General features: G+C 37.4%; 1 protein-coding gene across 1 annotated transcript; it reads left to right on the forward strand.

Annotated features, from left to right (window-relative positions):
• Positions 1–3,804: 3,804 nt before the first annotated feature.
• On the forward strand, positions 3,805–12,871 carry LOC113108124 (max dimerization protein 4-like). Its single transcript, XM_026270960.1, has 6 exons — positions 3,805–4,097; positions 4,464–4,563; positions 6,410–6,439; positions 8,571–8,685; positions 9,755–9,914; positions 10,295–12,871. The coding sequence occupies exons 1-6, from the start codon at positions 4,034–4,036 to the stop codon at positions 10,450–10,452; spliced, it is 627 nt and encodes a 208-aa protein (XP_026126745.1). The 5' UTR covers positions 3,805–4,033; the 3' UTR covers positions 10,453–12,871.
• The last annotated feature ends 3,704 nt before the right edge of the window (positions 12,872–16,575 follow it).

Consider the following 16,575-nt stretch of genomic DNA (forward strand, 5'->3'; position numbering starts at 1 on the left):
GATAAAATGAGTCAACCAATAATGCAATTTTTAAACATTTCTCTTTTAAATACCTTGCATATTGTAAATCATAGTTTGCATCATTTCTGTATAATACACATGGAGATAGTCGAAACCTTTGATTGGCCTGGTTTCTACAGAAATTAGTCATAGAAACAGAATCTTAAAAGTCATAGCAACAGAAATACCACGAGAACACTGAAGTGTTTTGATGTCTTTATTGAACACACTGAGTAAACATTCAGTGCATGGTGGAAAAAGTGTGTGAGGTCAAAGTAGGCTAAGGACTTCTCCAAAAGTAGAGAAGCATTATGTGAAGCACAAAATAGATCTCAGAGCACATAAGATAAGAATGGTTTACTTGCATGAAAGCTTACATCGGTGAGAGCCTTGATGTTCATCAGTCCACTGTAAGACTAATAGACTATAAACAGAGAAAGCTGAGTGCTGCTGCTCTTTTAATGAGTCTGCGTCCTGCAAGACCTGCAGAAATCTCTGGAACATGATAATATCTGGTTTACAACGTAAAAACACTAAACAAGAACAGTGTTCAGTGAGAGGACACCTCATAGCTGTCCTCATCCCATCTGTGAAGTATGGTTGGAAGGCCACTATGTTTTGGGATAATCAGTGATATAAACACTTTTTATGTGTACTAGTAGGCCCTCATGTCCAACAGGGTTTGGGGGATGACCCAGAGCACAGGAGACATTAATAACATAAAAACCTCAACTAGACATCCATCATAGCCGTAGATTTAGGTACTTTCAGAAAATATGACATGTCCAGACCAACATTTGAGGAGTTTTCCCTCATGGAGCTCAGAGGAATATTTCTTGTAGTGAAAAAAAAGTAAAACCCCAAAATTCAGTTCATGCATTCTTGCATACAAACAGTACAGATATGACTCATGTGCTTATATCTTGTAGTTCAACAAAAAAATGAAAATGCTATTTAGTACTTACTCCCAATTAATTAACAACCTAGTCTCAACTTACTCTTTCAGAAATAAATGATATAAAGTGTGTGTGTGTGTGTGTGTGTGTGTGTGTGTGTGTGAGTGTGTGTGTGTGTGAGTGTGTGTGTGTGATCTTGTTTTTGTGTCATATCAGGACACAACTCTGTATAATGACATGGGTATGACACAGGTATTACAAGGAGAGGGTGACTTATGAGGACATAACCCATGTCCCCATTTTTCAAAACACTTATAAATCATACAGAATGAGTTTTTTTGAGAAAGTAAAAATGCACAAAGTTTCCTGTGAGGGTTAGGGTTAGGTGTAGGGTTGGTGAAGGGCCATAGAATATACAGTTTCTACAGAATAAAAACCATTACACCTATGGGATGAACACACTTTATACAGAAACAAACGTGTGTGTGTGTGTGTGTGTGTGTGTGTGTGTGTGTGTGCGTGTGTGCGTGTGTGTGTGTGTGTGTGTGTGTGTGTACCTACTTAACCACATTTCTGGGGACAAATTTGTAACAAAAGTGAGACAAACCTAACAACATTACCAAAAACCTACATTTTTGGGTACGTCTTCATTTGTAAAACTGGTGTAAAAATAAAGTAAACAAAAAAATAAAAATAAATTGTAAAAATGCTGAAAGTTTTCTATGAGAGGTAGGGTTGGGTGTATGCTAAAAAGTGCATGTTTTATATATGTATATACACACACACACACACACACATTGTTTTTATTAATAACAACTATTTATTTTGCCTGTAATTATATTAGTAACAGTGGTATATTTTTATTTTGTGATCACATTCACTGGAACAAAAGGCTGTTCAGAGCGTATGATGATTTGGATCCCTGCGGCCGGATTGATGTTCTCAGGGAACTCTATGCTATCTAACAATACTCATATTAACCAGCCAGACTTGACCTCTTGACCTGGAGTGAGATATTAAATTAATACAAATAAGTGGTTAATTTGTTTGCTTTCTAAATGCATAGTAAATCACATAAAGCTGTTTAAAGATAATTTTTCATTTATAAAATTAAACCAATAATTCTCATACTTTATGTGTGCGCTCTTCTGTGTTTTCTCCTCTTCTCTCTCTCCGTCTCCTCGGCTGAGCTCAGAATCTCAAGCAGAATGTAGGTCAGCAGTCGACTCACCAATTAGAAACAGCTGTGTTTTTGTCCACAGAGTGAGCGGAGGTCAGCCATTTCTACTTTCTGTCTCATTCCTTTTCTGACTTTCCCCCGTCTCTCAGTTCCCAGTCTACAAGAGTAACGTTTACAATCCCTTTTCTCTGATTTATGATCCTGATAACACCCCAGCTCTTTCTACACTAAACACATGTGTTGTTAGAAGGAGTAGGCCGGTTCAACCAAAATGAAACATCTCTCATTATATGTTCAACTTCATTTCATTCCATTTACTGAGAACCACAGAAGATGACATGTTTCTGGCCTATAGCTCTTTTAAAATATTTAATCATTTATGGGTGAACTGAACTTTTAATGACAAAATACTACTAATAATAATAAGTTAACATGCTTGTTTTGCTGACTTGTGTTAACAACCCTTAGAATTTTTTTTGTGGCATGCAAACTTAAACGTTTGGTTTTGAACACTTGTTTTTCAAATTCTGCTGAATTGTTAACAAGAACACAAAGTTCTTGCAAGAAAAAAAAAATCCAGATTGACGTGATGACTATCATCATCGGCAGCAAACGTTTTTATAATATTTATACCTCTCATGGAATTACATTATAGCTACTACATTTCCAGTTATTGCAAATAATTTATTAAATAATTAAATATTTTTTTTTATATATAAAAACACACAAAACATTTTACAAAATCTTACACTTACAAAATCAGGGGAAAAAATATTTTAAATAATTAAAATTTTACAAATACTTTTATTAAGTTTTTTATTAAAATAATTAAGTTAACATACTCCTGCTAACTTATGTTAACATTGAGAAATGTGTATATATATATATATATATGTGTGTGTGTGTGTGTGTGTGTGTGTGTGTATGTGTGTGTGTGTGAGACATGCAACTTTGTTCTAAACACGTTTTTAAAATTTCTCACAAGAAAGAGATTTTTTTGGAGCATTTAAAACATTTATATCTGTCATGAAATTACATTATAGCAATAAAGTTTCCAGCTATTGCAAACAATTTTGATTTTCTTTTGTTTTATACCCCCAATATCAATAAACACTTACAAAATAAGAAAAATGTATTTAAATATTTTGCATTATTTATAAATTCTTGTTTTGAAGCTCTAAAAAGTGGCCACTTAGAAAAGAAAAGTGCAGAAGGATGACCATGGTGTCACAGCCGACCGCGCCCTGGACTTCTGCTCTATCAAACTTTGCTGGTGTCATTTAATGATAATAATTATGAACTAATTAACACCTTGCTTTGTAAAAGTCAACAAGTGAGTTGCAGAAGTATTGTAATGGGATTGTAGCTCAGAAAACGATCAGAAACCTGACTCTCAAGAACATTTCCTTTTGCTGACTTCTTCCAGAGGCAACTTTGGCAGTCATTAGTTCAGCATACGGGCTTACAGGAAGACACGCCCAGCATCCCCGCCGTCCAATCAGCAGCTCGCATAGTGTTCGTCAGACCAATGAGCGCTTTAGGGGTTGAGTCACACGCACTGTTGCTAGGGCATGGCTGCAACATTGTTACTATCACTGACTAACCAATCATGTGACTTTTCACAATGTGTCAACATCTTTCCTGTGAACTCTCTTTGAAATCTTTGATTGGATACAAATGTTTCCAGGTCCCGCCTTTAATACTTTTTTGCTGTTGTGTGATTGGACGAAGAAGCCATCGCTCACTCTCAGCCTTTAGTTTATGTGCAGTCTGCTCTGCATTCACTTTTGAGAGTCTCTACGACTCAGAGCAAAGCTGTCCACATCGAGCTTTTTTTGTTTATTTGTTAATTTAGTTTCCCCCTTTGTTTTGCACCTTTTGTTAAACATTGCACTTTACGTTTTTTTTTATTTTTATTTTTTTATTATTTTAATTTCTGTATATAGCCTACACCAGGATGGAACTGAATTCTCTTCTTCTTCTTCTTGAGGCAGCTGAGTATTTGGAAAGAAGAGACAGAGGTATATATCCTAATGATGTTTGTGTGGTCCAAGTCTTTTATATATTTATAGTTGTTGTTGCACTAGTTCTAAACCTCCCGGCTGAACAAGTGCATTTAATCCAAGCCCAAAAGGACGATGGCATCATAGCTATCGAGCCTATAAATATTCAATAATCAGAGATCTCTGGCTTACGTGCATGTCTTTCGTCCCATCCTCTGATAAAAACTGACTTCGTTTCATTTTCCGGGTGTTTGCATGCTTTACATTAAGCTGATAGAAGCATAACAGGTCATATATGAAAACACATCAAGTGCATAACTTTCTAACTTCACCTTTTGCGTTGACGTCTGTATTTAATGCTGGTTTTGTTCACTCTCTCACCAGAAGCTGAACACGGTTACGCGTCTGTTTTACCCTTCGACAATGACTTTTCCGGAAAGAAAACGAAATCCTCTTCCATTTCCAGAAAACCCCACAACAACAGGTAAATGCAGTACAGTGGCACTGATAATTAAATCATTCAAAAGATGTTTATTCTTCATGCAATCGCCATTTTTGGTTGTTGGATCTGGCTGTGTATGAATATTGCCACGCGTACAGCGTTAACTCTGCTGCTTTCTCTCTCCACTTCTGTCATCTCTTCAGCGCAGTCACTGTCACGTAGAAGCACCACACTTCTCATTGACCGACAACTTTTTGTTCTTTAGAGACGACTGCAACGACTGGTAGATTTTAAGCATTTATCACATATAGGCCCGTGGTGAAGTGGCTTGGAAACTTGGATGAAAATACGCTAGAATGTTATATTTCAAGACTAAAGCTTGCATGCATACAATTTGTCAAACTTTTTTTTCATGCATTCTTGCATACAAACGCTAAATGTAGAATAAATGTCCATACTTTAACTTCTCGTTGACTTTAACAAATGCACGCATTAATGTGACACATGTACATGTCATGTCATAGACAGTAGGTGTGGTCAATCTCTCACTGTTGGGTGTGGTGTGAATAGATGCAAGTCAGCTGCTGGAGAGCATTGACCCCTGGATCTGTTTTGCTGCATTAGTCTCCTTTCCTTGCAATGTCAAAGCAAAACAGCAGGAGCCTAGTGTGCAGCCCTTCCCCCTCGTATGCATAGAAAGTACTGACAAAAGGAAAACTGGAATTAGGGCTTTCCAGGACAGCTGTGATGTTTTATTTTATTTTACCAAACTTACTTTGGAATACTAATTGAGAAATGCTTTCCTAAATTTCACAATGTGCCGACACTGTGGACTTTTTCTGACACTAAAAATTCTGCACGAGACTCTCTACTAACATTGTGCCTGTATTTTAATCCTGTACTTTTAACTATCATGTGCGGCAATTTCATCATGCATTGTAAGGGAAACATGACATCTTTATTTTTGCAATCCTGAATGATGACGCTAGTGGTGCAGAAACTGCATGCTGCAGCTTTGGCGTACAACAAACAACTGATGCAGTGACCCACATATTCTGTTTTTATCTTGCATGCATTACAGTCCTTGGGTTTTGTGTGTTTTTGTTTGGAGGAAATGTAATTGCCCCATCATGCACGCCAGCATTCATACCCTGGACTAAAATAGAAATGTGTTGTAGCATGCTGAATTTCCTCTGCGTCGTTGAGTGTTTATTTTGCTTTACTTACACTGATATCAAACTACTAGACACAGTGAAGAAATGCAAACCATTGTGTTTTATGTGCAATCTTCAATTCAGCACTGCAACAGCCAAACAGCCAGGGAGCATACATTCATTTATTCATGCATTCGTTCCAATTGAAAATGCATTATTTATGACATTGCACATTTTAGGGTTCAGCGATAATTTGTTGAATAAAGTGCCTTTATTGCATTGTTTTACTGTAAAACATTTTATTTATTTATTTTGGAGTGTCTTGTCTTTACATTATATTACGAATTGTTTTTACCCAGAAATCACATTAATAGATGTTTTTTTTTTATATAATATTGTTAAATTATTTTAATTAACTAATGTTATCAAATTATTCTAAATAATTTTTTTTTCCATGAACATAGCCTTTGATGCTGACATGGCATAACATGATGAATGTTTATACGAATCACCATTAATTAATTAATTATATTATGGATTATAAAAGCATTACTGTTGTTGGCAGTTGTTCGTTGTTCACTCTTGCCCCTTTAATTTCTATTTTAATATAGTGTATTTTTATTTTTTTTAGTACTTTTAAAGTAAAAAGTCAGTGTTCTTCTTTCTGATTTATTATTATTATTATTATTATTATTAGCTGAACTCATCTATGCGTTTGTTTATTTCCTGTTCAGGTCATCACACAATGAGCTGGAAAAACACAGGTAAGAATATTCCTGATATACCCGACATTTATCTTTGAGATGGCTTTAAGGTCGAGCGTGTTTTCATGTGTGAGATTTGTTTCCCTCGTGCTGATATCTTGGGAGTTTGCTCGTCACATGCTTGAGTTTAAAGAATTGATTACTTCTCCTCTTTGAGAAATATGTTCAGTCATGTCCTTCCTCAGAATGGACCATTAGGAAAAACAGGAAAACCATACAGGCAGGTTTATGACACACTTTTGGAAAGATGAATAGAAATACAAAGGAGAAAACAATGTCATGCAGTTTTCTGGAGCATCATATTTTTAGTTAATGCTTTTAAGTCGTAATTAATCAGAGATACGAGAGGCCATGCTATACACTGAATACAGTCATACTGTGGCTGGATATTGTTGTTCGAAGGATGCACAGCCTTCTTGGTTTGAAAGGTTTTATAATTTATGTTTGTGCATGACACTGAGGTTTGTCTGCCTTATTAAAGCAATGTAAAATTAAAATTATGACAATTCTTTACAGAGAAAGAGAAAATGATTATGTTTGGCACTTCTTAATAATGATAATAATACATTTCATTTGTATAGTTGTATAGGACACTTTACAAAATAATCAAATTGTACAGAAAATACAGAAGTACACACAAAGTACATCAATCAGATTCATATCTGACACCAGTCAGATATGAAAACTAAAAGAATTCTAAAAGCTCTATTACATGCACACGCGCGCGCGCGCACGCACGCACGCACACACACGTGCACGCACGCACGTAAACGCGTACGCACGCAAACACACACGCATGCACGCACGCGCGCATGCACGCATAAACAGGCACGCACACGCGCATTCACACTCGCACGCACGCACTCTCTCTCTCTCTCTCTCACACACACACACACACACACACACACACAAAGTACAGAACCATACTTTTTATATAGAATATAAATTATACTGTACATTGATAATAACAGATGCAATTTTCACATTTAAAAAAAATGTATTATTATTATTTTAATGAATACACTCTTAACATAAAAGCATCTTTAGATGGAAACCCATTTCAGGGGCTCCATGCAGAGAAGATCTCTAATCATATCCATTGTGTTTGGATTTTTATTTGTATTCTTTCAGGTGTTTTTGGCTTTTTATGTCAAGCATTCAATAACAACATTTGCCACTCAAGTAAAAGCGTGTTAGAAAGCCCTTTGGCAGGAGTTACTGCTATCAGAGATCTTGCTTCTTTAATTTCTTTCAAACATTCTCCAGCTTTATCAAGGTGCATGGGGATTGTTTTGTGAACAGCTGCAGTGTTATTATACAGATGTTCGGTTGGATTGAGATCTGTAGGTCCACTTGGACATATTTAACCTTTCTAGTTTCAAGTCCAGCTTTGTTTTGTCCTGCCTTTGCTGTGTACTCTGGGTTATCAAAACTATAAAGTATATTCCAAGTTGCAGTGCCCTTCCTCAATTATTGGCACCCATTATGAATTTCAAAGAAATAATGCACATAATAATTCCAGTGTGTTCCCACATGAGAGAGGACCTTACTGAGCACAGACTGCAGTGCTGCTTTAATTTAATCTAAGTGCATGTTTTAATAAATGCTTTCCGCGTCAGAGACCCACAGTAAAAGGTGATTTTGAGAGCTTCAGTGATTATTCTGTGATTGGAGCATTCTATTGCTCTGTCTGCTTTCGGTGTGCAGTTTATTAACAGTTAATAAACTCCTTATTTGCTGCTCATTAATAATAGTTAGTAGGTAGTTAGGTATGGGGTTTAGGATCTAAAATATGCTCATGCAGAATAAGGCTCTTAATGAGTACTAATAAACAGCCAATATGCAAGTAATACACATGCTAATAAGCAGTTAGTTAATAGCGAGACTTGTTTTTATGCTACAATAGCAACATTACACACTAGCTAAAGCTGAAATGGTGAAAAAAGGCATAATGTTAGCAGTCCTCTTACATGCAGCTGCAATCACCATCTCATTAATCTAGTTAATCTTAGTCACGACTGCACCGCATCAAACCTGCAAGCTTTGTGTCGGCAGACCACAGCATCCTGAATCAGAAGATCTAAATTTATCCCAGGCTAATTCTTCACTGCAGCCTGTTCTTTATTTGCAGACGTGCCAAACTGCGCTTGTACCTGGAGCAGCTGAAACGGCTCGTGCCTTTGGGTCCTGACAGCTCCCGTCACACCACACTGAGTCTGCTCAAACGAGCCAAGATGCACATCAAGGTACGAACGAATCAGCGTGTTTCTGTGTGAGAGCAGCTGGAAGCAGTGTCAGTCAGAGAGGAAGTTCGTCAGGGACTGTCTACGGGAAGATTACGTCACTCTCAGATGACTCCACAGATGCTGACATGATTTACTCCGGCTTAAAATGATGTTTTGAGTTAAGATTCATGTTAATATTTTTGGGTGGGATGAAGAAAACGTTTTTGGGTGATACTGTTGTCCTCGTTAAACGAATGAAATTCTGTGTAAAGACTTGCATTGTTAGAAAAGATTTCTACATGGACTAAATGCTGTTCATTTTTAACTTCTTATTCATCAAAGAATCCTGAAAAAGTATCACAGGCTCCAAAAACATCTGTTTCCAACACAAGGATCTTGTGAAATGCTGAAAATTCAGCTTTGATCACAGGAATAAATTAAATGTCAAAGTATATTAGAATAGAAAACTGTAGTTTGTTTTTATATAGCCTTTTTTAATCCAAAGTTTAATCAAAAAACATTAAAGATCTTACTGATCCCAAACTTTTAAACGGCAGGGTTTATTAAAGCAGGAACAGTTTGTTTCCCAACATTCTTTAAAATCTCTTTTGTGTTCAGCGGAAGAAACAAACTCAAATGAAGGGTGAGCAAATGATGACAGGACTTACATTTTATGGAGAATTATCCCAAGATCTTTTAAAAGATAATACTTGTGCATTAACATGTTTTGAAGCGTACACCCAATGACATCTTGAGCATCACTTAATTTAAACTTTCTTTAAATAGGCCTAGTACTTTTTGAAAGAGCTAGAGTTTTCTTTTCTTTATCACAGGCACTTTTATAAGTCCCTGATTCATTTATCTCTGAACACAGGGAAGTGTTCCGCCGCTGGTTTCTTTTCTGTTAGTTCGTGTTTGAGCACAGCTGTGGGGTTTCCTGCGTGCTGCAAAGATCTGTGTTTGTCAATGTGACCGTTTGCCTTTTCCAGCTCAGAAGGAACAGCTCTTGCACGCTCACGCTGACTGTTCGATGACGCAGGTCATGAAGTGTGGTGTCTGTGGTTTGATCAGTGGAACATGTGTTCTGCAGAAGCTGGAGGAACAGGACAGGAAGGCTCTGAACGTGAAGGAGCAGCTGCAGAGAGAACACCGCTACCTCAAACGGCGTCTGGAGCAGCTGTCTGTGCAGGGCTTGGAGCGCGTTCGCACCGACAGCATGGGCTCCACCATCTACACCGACTCTGAGCAAGGTACAGCACAGCTGACAGATCACCAGCTAAGAGACGTGAAACGAGTTCTGAAGCAGAGCTGTTATAACACAGCTGTAAACCACGGCTTGCGTTTTATAAACCGGTTATTCCATAAACCTAGTAAGGTTTCACAAAATAAAACGTATTCTTCCGCCAAACAATGTAGTTCCCCAGAAACAGTTGTGGTTGTTACAAAGTGGTTGCCGAGCAACACACCGAAGTAAACAAATGTGTGTGTGTTACTGTGTAAAACACCTGCGAACACATCTCAGCCAATCAGAACTATCCACTTTATAAATCAGGCTTATCATAAGACTGAATATTCCTTTATTGGTCAGATCACTGCTGATGAGTTTTAATTTCTCTGTGTGTGTGTACAGAAGTGGACGTGGACATCGAGGGGATGGAGTTCACAGCAGGTGAAGGTGAGAGCGTGCACAGTGTTAGTGATGGAGAAGACCACTACAGCCTGCAGAGCAGCTCCAGCGATGGAGGACACCATCCACACTCCTGCAGACTACAGGCTCACATCTGCTAGACGAGTGTGACCTCCCCATCATACACATCAGCCGTCCTCACAGCTGGCAGGATGCACCTGGCTGATTTACACTCCTCGGGAAACTCGCAACTCTTGCTACGCTTTATATCAAACCCTCCCCAACACCACAAATACACAGACGAGCAGTATGTGGTTTAGAAAGAACATGTGTGTGGTAATGCAGTTTTAACTCGTCTCTTCTGATGTCAGACAGCCTCTGAACTCCAAGGGAATTGGCTTGCTTATGTGATTCTACTGTGGATTTCTGGCCGCGTTTACACTTGCACAAAATCAGATTTGTTTATAACTAACATCAGAATTCGTCGCACATTTATAAACACAAAAATTCATTTTATCGCCGCCGTTCTGATTTACATGATCAGATTACTTTTTTCAAGTAACTAGTACATTAAGAGTTTTTTTCTATTTAAAACAAATAAAGAGGCTCAGCCCATGTGAAATAAAGTAACACAAAAGTAACGCATTACATTCCATAAACTGTAACTAAGTAACACAATTAGTTACTTTCCCCGACACTGTTTCATCTGAGCCACTCCAAACATTCAGGAAGCTGTCCTGTGATTTCATGAATTAAAATAGGTTCTACTGAACTCTAAATAGTATTTTTGAGCAGCAACGTGATCATTATTCTAGTGTGAATGTAAACGCTGTGTCGTGTCTTATATGATTATAAACAAAAGGGGAAAAAACATATATGATCAAAAGATCAGATCAGTGCATTAATGTAAACGCTGCCACAAAACAAACAAAAGTGCGGAGTAAATCTATGCTATCTAGGTAGGCAGCTCACTAGGTTTGTGAATCAGTTCATCTTGCATCATGGGTTTGAAGAGGATTCTTGTGTGGTTCCTAAGAAAAGTGCAAGTAGCATCATGCACACTAATAGACTAACGGAGCAGGAGCGAGAGGACAAAACTAAAGGGCACTTCTAGGAATCCGTGGATTCTATTTCAGCATTTACCTCTGTGTAGAAGTCTTTATCTAAAACTATCAGTAGTAAATGATGTAGCAGTAAACTTGGAAAGCTGATGAACTGATTCTGGCCCCAGTCTGAAAGACGTGAGAAGATGAACAGAGCTGTTTTGTTTCAGTTGTGAGTATTACACTCAAACCGACAAGTTAAAACTGCATGACCGGCCGTGCATGTAAAGTTACTGTCAGAAAATCATACTGATGCTTTTCTTCATTTCCCCGTAACGTACTCGCATAATTCCTGACGCCTTTATTCTTCAGCAGTATATATATGCAGTGCATTGTGCAATACTCCATGTATGAATGAAGAAGGTTCTTAATGCTGGGAATCCCAGCTCTTCTGAGACCCAAATAAAAAGAAACAGAAAAATATACATATATATATATTTGAAAAAAGGAAGAAAAAACAAGTGTAGTTTATATTTTCTGTAGTGCTTTTGTAGTATATTTTCCAAATAGAAGAGTATATGAGAATGACAGGAAGTGAGGCCAGACTGATGTTTGGGAGAGCTCTGTCACGCTGTGCCTTGACTCGTCTTAGCCTTGTTTCTGTGATCCATCCCTCCGAACCAGCACGACCTGCCAGCTTCCATCCTCAGAACAGATTGATGAGGAACATGACTTAGTCACCTCTGACCTCCGTCAAAACTACTTTGTTCTGTCATGCATCATCCTGAACAACACTGGTCATCTTCTCCTGTGGCAGCTCGTCTCACCTGATCAACTCTGCTCTTGAGGCTCTTTCCATTTTTATTACCCTGTCTTGTTATTATCATCCTCATTTCTAAGATGTGTTTTGTATTTCAAACAATGAATTGGAAGACCTTGGGAGAAGAGCATTGGAATCAATCATTAATGGCAGCTGGAGTCTCCCAGAGGTAGATCCTGTTCTTTAGTGTTAAAGTATCTGATCCTCTGCCTATAAACGCAAAGAGACTGCAATAAGAGTCTTGTGTTTGCAAAAGTGTGCGGTGTTGTATTAGAAAGGAGCACTGTTTCACAATTATGGTGCATATTGTGACCAACACGTTTTTTGGTTTGTTTTTGTTTTATTCTCTCCATTCTATGCAAACACTTAAAGGATTATGGAAGCCCATTTCTGCCACAGAAAAACGCAAAAAATAATAATTTTAACCAAATTGTTTTATTAATAAACTCAGAATTCTCAGAATTGTTTTATCAGAGTTGTCAGTGAAAACTTAACTCAGAGTTTACTTCTTGTAATTTATTTTGTGTTTTGTTTCCACCATGTAATAAAACATTTAAATTGAGTCTTTTTATGTCACAATTCGGATTTCTTGTTTCTTGCAATTGTGAGTTTACGTCTCACAACAATGACATTTCTTCTGAGAATTGCAAGTTTTTATATATTATTTTATGCATTATAATATTCTGTCTTTTTATTTTGTGGCAGAAACTGTCTTCCAAAAAAGTTATATTTTTATTTTTTTTATATTGTTTTATTCTGTTTAGTTATATATATATATATATATATATATATATATATATATATATATATATATATATATATATATATATATATAATTTTTTTTTAATTTAAAAAATTTTTTTTTTTTTTAAGCTACATTTTAATGAAGAGTTTACATTTATGTCATGGAAATGCCAGACTGTTGTAGCAAAACTATTATTTTTTCGATGTGTGCTGATCAAGTGACTTGTTAAATCAAGAACCCTCTTGCACAGAACCTCCCATTAACACGCTTTGGTTGAGAGTTCAGAGAATTGATCAAATCTCTACGAGACTGTAGATTTCATTGGGATTATCACAGAAGTCACACGCCAAACACGTGAAATCAAGCTCAAGCCAGTTTCCAGTGTGATGAAAGAAATACTTTGTGACAGACACAGGACTATTCAGTGGCTGCAGGGTTTTCCAAAAGCTTTAAAACACTAAAATGAGGGTCAGATATAATTAATCGGAAAGTGCAAGGTGTCCAAGAATCTGAAATGTGTGTTCCATCACTCAGCACAAAACAAAAAGATTAAATGAAACTTTGTGTTTGCTGGGCCATGCAGAATTTTTGATTGTGAATATTAAATTCAATGCAGCAGGAAAAGTAGACCAGAGTGAACAAGAAAAAAATATATAACTTTATAAAAATTCCTTTTACGTTTGTTGTATAAAAGCACCAGAAGAGAGAAAGAGAAAGATTCCCGCCATATAAATTCTATTAGATAAAGACTTTTATTTTTCTATCCCCTCCCAATGTTGTGAGGCATCAGATTTCTATCTTTATATGAATATAGATTTATGACCTATATTTTCTGCTCACTTTCCTCTCCCCTGCTTGTATTAGTTCTGTGTTAATGGAGCAGTTTGTGGACAGGTCTGTGTGTGGCGTAGCTTACAGAACGCTTGCGTTTTAGCATGAGAGAAACTTGCGGAAAGAGAAAACTGAGAAAGGGAGGGTTCTGTGCCGGAGACCTGTGAACAGATGTCCTTTTAGAAAACAGGTTATATGCATTCAGATGTTGTATAATATTGTAAAGGTGTGTTTTTTTCATTATGTGTGTGCGTGTGTGTGTACATACTCATATTTACCTGGTGCTGGCTATGTTAGAGCCCACACTCTGAGGTATTATGTATTCTTGTATTGTAATATAATTGATCAATGTTAATAAAATGTTTTATACTGTACATACTGGCTCGGCTTGCTGCTTCTTTGTAATTATTTGTGAAATTTACTAGCAAGTGGAATTTGTTTAAAAGTGAACTTTTTTCATACAAAGTTTTTTTTAGTTTGTTAGTGTTTTAAAGTTTGGGGCATATTAATGAACTAAATAAAATGGTACAGGATAGTGGTCAAGTTGTTCCACCTTTTACTCCAGAGTTGACCGTAAAATGTCTACAAAAGGACACAAGCGCTGTCACAGCACGACCACAACTGCTTAACATTGTCAAGTCAAGTCACCTTTATTTATATAGCGCTTTAAACAAAATACATTGCATCAAAGCAACTGAACAACATTCATTAGGAAAACAGTGTGTCAATAATGCAGAATGCAGTTCATCATTGAATTTAGTGATGTCGTCATTTCAGCTCAGTTTAAATAGTGTCTGTGCATTTATTTGCAATCAAGTCAATGATATCTCTGTAGATGAAGTGAACCCAACTAAGCAAGCCAGAGGCGACAGCGGCAAGGAACCGAAACTCCATCGGTGACAGAATGGAGAAAAAAACCTTGGGAGAAACCAGGCTCAGTTGGGGGGCCAGTTCTCCTCTGACCAGACGAAACCAGTAGTTCAATTCCAGACTGCAGCAAAGTCAGATTGTGCAGAAGAATCATCTGTTTCCTGTGGTCTTGTCCTGGTGCTCCTCTGAGACAAGGTCTTTACAGGGGATCTGTATCTGGGCTCTAGTTGTCCTGGTCTCCGCTGTCTTTCAGGGCAGTAGAGGTCCTTTCTAGGTGCTGATCCACCATCTGGTCTGGATACGTACTGGATCCGGGTGACTGCAGTGACCCTCTGATCTGGACACAGACTGGATCTGGTGGCTATGGTGACCTCGGAATAAGAGAGAAACAGACTAATATTAGCGTAGATGCCATTCTTCCAATGATGCAGCAAGTATTGGGTGTTATGGGAAGTGTTCCCGGTTCCGGTCTACCTAATTAATGCAGCCTAAAAATCCTTTAACGGATTTGGATATTAGAAGTGTATTGGTGTAACACCTCGTTTTTTTTCAGAATTTAGCAGTAAGAAATTACTTGTCATCCAGTTTTTATATCGACTGTGTGTAGCAGAGCAGGAGGAGATTAGATAAATACCAAAACCCTAAGATGATGTATTAATATGGACTACGCCACCCCTTTAAAGTGAGGGCGACTAACCACTTAACAGATTTTAGACATGCAGGTGCATTACCAGTAAGGGAAGAGACAAAAAGGTATTAATGTACACAAATATGTATTAGGTTTATAATAATCAGAACACTTAAGACCAAAAATATAACTCATTTGAGCTAAACACCCGCGACTCAATACAACACACACAAAACAAAATTACTAAAACTTACCCGTGGTTAGGTAGGCTAGCTGTAAACTGATTATTCTTAAAACCACACACACGAGGCAAGTGATCACAAGCGACAATACAATCTCACACACACAAAACAACAATTTTATAAAACATGCACAATGCTTAAAATCAACTAGACAATTGTCACATAATAGCAAGCAAAACAAAGCAACAAAACAGCAGCGCAGTCTTCATCCTGCTCCATGTAGGAAAGGATCATCCCAACCCCCACAAGATGGAGCACTCCCTACAAAGATTTTTCATCCTGCAAAAAAACAAACTATTAAAATTTACTTAAATCGAATAACTTATTTGGAAAATAAATGAATCATACATACCGACAGTTGGTCCGCAAGACAAGTTGAATGGTGATCACAGAATGTATCTTAGCAGTTTGCTCAATGACTTGTCTGAATTACCATCGCGAAGTCGCGAACAAGATCGGATTCCAACTGCAATAAGTAAATAACATCATTTGATATGCACGAGTTCACGGTCACAATTGCCAAACAATTAAAAACATATCTTTTAGGCGGAAGCCCACACACGGAGCTTGCAATGATGTATCCCAGGTGGCTTACTCGCAGCAATTATATTACACATACCTGGTTCTGATTGGCTGACATTTTAAATGCAGGGGAGGGAACTTACCCAATCTGCCACATATGCATTCCGTTAGTTTTTCAAATTGGTGTGTTTCACCGAGACTGATGATATCTCCCAAGGGTAACATGTAAAGCGTGAAGAGAAACAGCCCTAGTACTGAGCCTTGAGGTACTCCATACTGCACTTTTGATCGATATGATAAATCTTCATCTGCCATTTTGAATTATGTTCTAAAATGCTGTATTTTACGAATTCATTAGCGTATTGTTATGAAAACTAATTACAAAAATCTTCGGCTCCATACCCTCATAGAACTCAAAAATCGTTGATCCTAGATCGTTGGTCTGATTTTCACCAAATTTGGCTCGGATCATCTTCAGACCAAGCTGGCAAATAGATATGGATTTCGTCTTGATACATTAAACAGTTTTCGTTTAGCGCATGAATGAATTTGCTGGAAAGATGCCAAACTGCATCTGAGGGCT

This window comes from Carassius auratus, chromosome 1 (assembly GCF_003368295.1).
Source record: "Carassius auratus strain Wakin chromosome 1, ASM336829v1, whole genome shotgun sequence".
NCBI classification, from domain to species: Eukaryota; Metazoa; Chordata; class Actinopteri; order Cypriniformes; family Cyprinidae; genus Carassius; species Carassius auratus.

Bases quoted from the DNA above. Each gene is read 5' to 3' on its own strand.
- LOC113108124 (XM_026270960.1), top strand. From the start codon at position 4,034: ATGGAACTGAATTCTCTTCTTCTTCTTCTTGAGGCAGCTGAGTATTTG. The intron at 6,440-8,570 runs GTAAGAATATTC...CTTTATTTGCAG, and splicing joins AATGAGCTGGAAAAACACAG to ACGTGCCAAACTGCGCTTGT. The intron at 9,915-10,294 runs GTACAGCACAGC...GTGTGTGTACAG, and splicing joins CTACACCGACTCTGAGCAAG to AAGTGGACGTGGACATCGAG.